This window comes from Oncorhynchus keta, chromosome 23, assembly GCF_023373465.1.
Source record: "Oncorhynchus keta strain PuntledgeMale-10-30-2019 chromosome 23, Oket_V2, whole genome shotgun sequence".
NCBI lineage: Eukaryota > Metazoa > Chordata > Actinopteri > Salmoniformes > Salmonidae > Oncorhynchus > Oncorhynchus keta.
The window spans coordinates 1,153,903-1,158,366 of NC_068443.1; the positions used below are offsets into that span (position 1 = coordinate 1,153,903).

General features: G+C 43.3%; 1 protein-coding gene across 1 annotated transcript in view; it reads left to right on the forward strand.

Moving 5' to 3' along the window:
- Nucleotides 1-1,221: 1,221 nt before the first annotated feature.
- LOC118377713 (ras-related protein Rab-12) overlaps nucleotides 1,222-4,464 on the forward strand; it is a 19,304-nt gene continuing 16,061 nt past the window's right edge. Inside the window, exon 1 of the mRNA XM_052475938.1 lies at nucleotides 1,222-1,856. Coding sequence (XP_052331898.1) covers nucleotides 1,640-1,856 — 217 coding nt within the window. The 5' untranslated portion in view covers nucleotides 1,222-1,639. The remainder of the gene's footprint in view (nucleotides 1,857-4,464) is intronic.

Genomic DNA, 4,464 nt, shown 5'->3' on the forward strand with positions numbered 1-4,464 from the left:
ACCATGGTCAAATGAGCGAGATTTACTCCATTGAAATGAGGACTGTGATTGGTATTTTACTCCGAGCCAAAAAAACGACTTGAAAATTGACTTTTTGGTCACTTTACCCTTCAGTCAACTTCCAGTAGAGATGGTAACATATCACTGCCATCTAGTGGCGAAAAAAAGGTACAACACAGGGGCATTCTATTTACATACACTACAATTCGGATATTATTCGAGGGGGGTCACTTTACTTTTACAGGTATTTCAAGTATGATCCACTAGGTTTGCTGGGAATCCTATTGGTAGACCAGTGATTCTACACCTCACTTTGCTTAAACTGATCCTCTCCAGTGGACTTGGAAATTGTAGCTAAACATGGGTAAATTAGGAGCAGTTAAAAGGGGTAGCCTCGACTGGGACTCGAACCCGGACTGCCAACACCCTAACTGTATGATAAACGTTTGGAACACACGACACGTTTGGAACACAAAATGCTAATTTCTAAATTCTGCCTTTTAGCTAACATGAGCATTTTTATCTTTCTGTCACACACAGTATGTTTCCTTTGTGTTCACAACCTTGGTGCCCTAAACCCCATGCAGATTATTAGGGGGCGTGTACTTTCACGCCGTGGCAACAGTAATGCACATGCTTCTTTATTACGGACGCTTGTATTTTCCGAATCCTATGGAATGCGACGGAAGCGGAAAGGTTTGCTGGCGCTTGCGGTGACGGTGCGGAGCTTTGCTATCCGGGATCCATGGGACGTCAGCGTTTTCCAAACTCAGACTTCGGGACCCTAAAGGGGACGCACCTTTTGGGGTTTTGCCCTACCACTACACAGCTGGTTGAAATAATCAACTAATCATCAAGCTTTGATAATCTGAATCAGCTGTGTAGTGTTAGGGCTAAAAACAAAACTAACACCGAGTTTGTGGAAACGTTGCCGTAACCTATTTTGGGCTCCCGAGTGACGCTTCATCTCAGGGCTAGAGGCGTCACTACAGACCATGGTTCGATTCCAGGCTGTATCACAACCGGCCGTGATTGGGAGTCCCACAGTGCGGCGCACAATTGGCCCAACGTTGTCCGGGTTTGACCGGTGTAGGCCGTCATTGTAAACAAAAATATGTTCTTAACTGACTTGCCTAGTTTAATAAAAAAATCAATGTGTGGTAAGGACATCCCAAGGATCCCAGATAACTAAGACCCTGCGGTGACGTAATGAAAAAAGCTACCAGAGGTGCGTTCAGTTCGCTTGAACGTTTGCTACGTTGCAGAACGGTTTGTACTGAACGACACGTTTCCCCAAAACGGCATTGTACGACTTAAGCCAACTAACTATAAGGAAGGGTTATGTTTGCTACCGTTTGGTGATGTGGCGACTGGCCATACTGACAGGGTTCCCCTACCCATAACCCTTCCCCGTTAATCAACCGGTCGCTCGGTACACCGGCATTTCAGTTCAATTAAAAGTTTCAGAACGTAAAAACGTACTGAACGCAGCCCTTGATTCGCTTGACAAGCAGCTGAACAATTTGGAAACTTTCCCGAACTAACTCAAAGACAAAAGGAAAAATTTACTAAAAGTAGGGCCTACGTCGTTATTTTCTCTTTTATAAACGTGTCTAGGTGTTCAAATGTGGAATTATTGATGGCTTCACGGTATGAAATCCAACGGAGGGCCGGTGGTGGATCAGCGAACGCTTCCCCGGCTCTGGGGGCACAGTCTCGCCGCAGGAAGATGCCGCCCAGACCCGCCGATTATAAACTTCAGATCATTATCATCGGTTCCCGTGGAGTAGGCAAAACCAGTCTAATGGAGAGGTTTACCGACGACACCTTCTGTGAAGCATGTAAATCAACCGTCGGTAAGGAATGGCCAGATATCGTTAGCCTCCTTCGCTAGCCAAAACCCCTCGGCTAGTTAGCAGGCAATGTTGACACTTAACTACATGACTTGACAAAACCGACCGAGCTCATCGTTTATCTCTATAAACATTTATCTGTCCCCCTGTAGTCACCAGCATAGATTTTTATTTTTTATTTTTTTTACGACAAGTTTTTGTAAAGAAGTTGGTAACTACAAGGGGACACTGTCATGTTTTTAACACCTTGATGAGGTTGTTGTTGACATGGATGTGTCAAACCGACCAGACAGCACTGAGGACTAAGTAGTGTTACTGAAGCCCTGTCCATCGGAGACACTAGACGTTACTGAGGGCCCTGGTAAAACTGTACCCGATGCCTTGTCAGAAGTGTTGTTGCTTAGCTACCTTGTACCAGAGGAACACAAAAGTGGCTTTCAGTATTCTGTCATAAAATGCACAAATAAATATAATCTGTCTACTACTTTTAACTTACTTTAGAACCAATAAATCCAGCGTAATTATCAATGTACGTTTCAAATATCCTGGGACTTAGTGTGAGGCGAAGACAATGTATCCCTTCTAGACAGACAATGTATCCCTTCTAGACAGACAATGTATCCCTTCTAGACAGACAATGTATCCCTTCTAGACGGACAATGTATCCCTTCTAGACGGACAATGTATCCCTTCTAGACGGACAATGTATCCCTTCTAGACGGACAATGTATCCCTTCTAGACGGACAATGTATCCCTTCTAGACGGACAATGTATCCCTTCTAGACGGACAATGTATCCCTTCTAGACGGACAATGTATCCCTTCTAGACGGACAATGTATCCCTTCTAGACGGACAATGTATCCCTAGGACCGTGTAGGCCTCCAGAAACTAGGCTACGAGAAGTGACTAAATCAGTGTCAGTTAAAAACCTGAGGGACCAGTCCGGAACATCCCAGGGACCAGAGTCGGGCCACAGAACGAGAGGTTCAGAAACAGACCCTGAATGTGTCACTAAGACAGACAATATAGATCTAGAACTGTGGATACATCGTCTGTCTAGAATGGGATACATTGTCTGTCTAGAATGGGATACATTGTCTGTCTAGAATGGGATACATTGTCTGTCTAGAAGGGATACATTGTCTGTCTAGAAGGGATACATTGTCTGTCTAGAAGGGATACATTGTCTGTCTAGAAGGGATACATTGTCTGTCTAGAAGGGATACATTGTCTGTCTAGAAGGGATACATTGTCTGTCTAGAAGGGATACATTGTCTGTCTAGAATGGGATACATTGTCTGTCTAGAATGGGATACATTGTCTGTCTAGAAGGGATACATTGTCTGTCTAGAAGGGATACATTGTCTGTCTAGAAGGGATACATTGTCTGTCTAGAAGGGATACATTGTCTGTCTAGAAGGGATACATTGTCTGTCTAGAAGGGATACATTGTCTGTCTAGAAGGGATACATTGTCTGTCTAGAAGGGATACATTGTCTGTCTAGAAGGGATACATTGTCTGTCTAGAAGGGATACATTGTCTGTCTAGAAGGGATACATTGTCTGTCTAGAAGGGATACATTGTCTGTCTAGAAGGGATACATTGTCTGTCTAGAAGGGATACATTGTCTGTCTAGAAGGGATACATTGTCTGTCTAGAAGGGATACATTGTCTGTCTAGAAGGGATACATTGTCTGTCTAGAAGGGATACATTGTCTGTCTAGAAGGGATACATTGTCTGTCTAGAAGGGATACATTGTCTGTCTAGAAGGGATACATTGTCTGTCTAGAAGGGATACATTGTCTGTCTAGAAGGGATACATTGTCCGTCTAGAAGGGATACATTGTCCGTCTAGAAGGGATACATTGTCCGTCTAGAAGGGATACATTGTCTGTCTAGAAGGGATACATTGTCTTTCTAGAAGGGATACATTGTCTGTCTAGAAGGGATACATTGTCTGTCTAGAAGGGATACATTGTCTGTCTAGAAGGGATACATTGTCTGTCTAGAAGGGATACATTGTCTGTCTAGAATGGGATACATTGTCTGTCTAGAATGGGATACATTGTCTGTCTAGAAGGGATGCATTGTCTGTCTAGAACGGATGCATTGTCTGTCTAGAACAGATACATTGTCTGTCTAGAAGGGATACATTGTCCGTCTAGAAGGGATACATTGTCCGTCTAGAAGGGATACATTGTCTGTCTAGAAGGGATACATTGTCTGTCTAGAAGGGATACATTGTCTTTCTAGAAGGGATACATTGTCTGTCTAGAAGGGATACATTGTCTGTCTAGAAGGGATACATTGTCTGTCTAGAACAGATACATTGTCTGTCTAGAACAGATACATTGTCTGTCTAGAACAGATACATTGTCTGTCTAGAACAGATACATTGTCTGTCTAGAACAGATACATTGTCTGTCTAGAACAGATACATTGTCTGTCTAGAACGGATACATTGTCTGTCTAGAACGGATACATTGTCTGTCTAGAACGGATACATTGTCTGTCTAGAAGGGATGCATTGTCTGTCTAGAACGGATGCATTGTCTGTCTAGAACAGATACATTGTCTGTCTAGAAGGGATACATTGTCTGTCTAGAA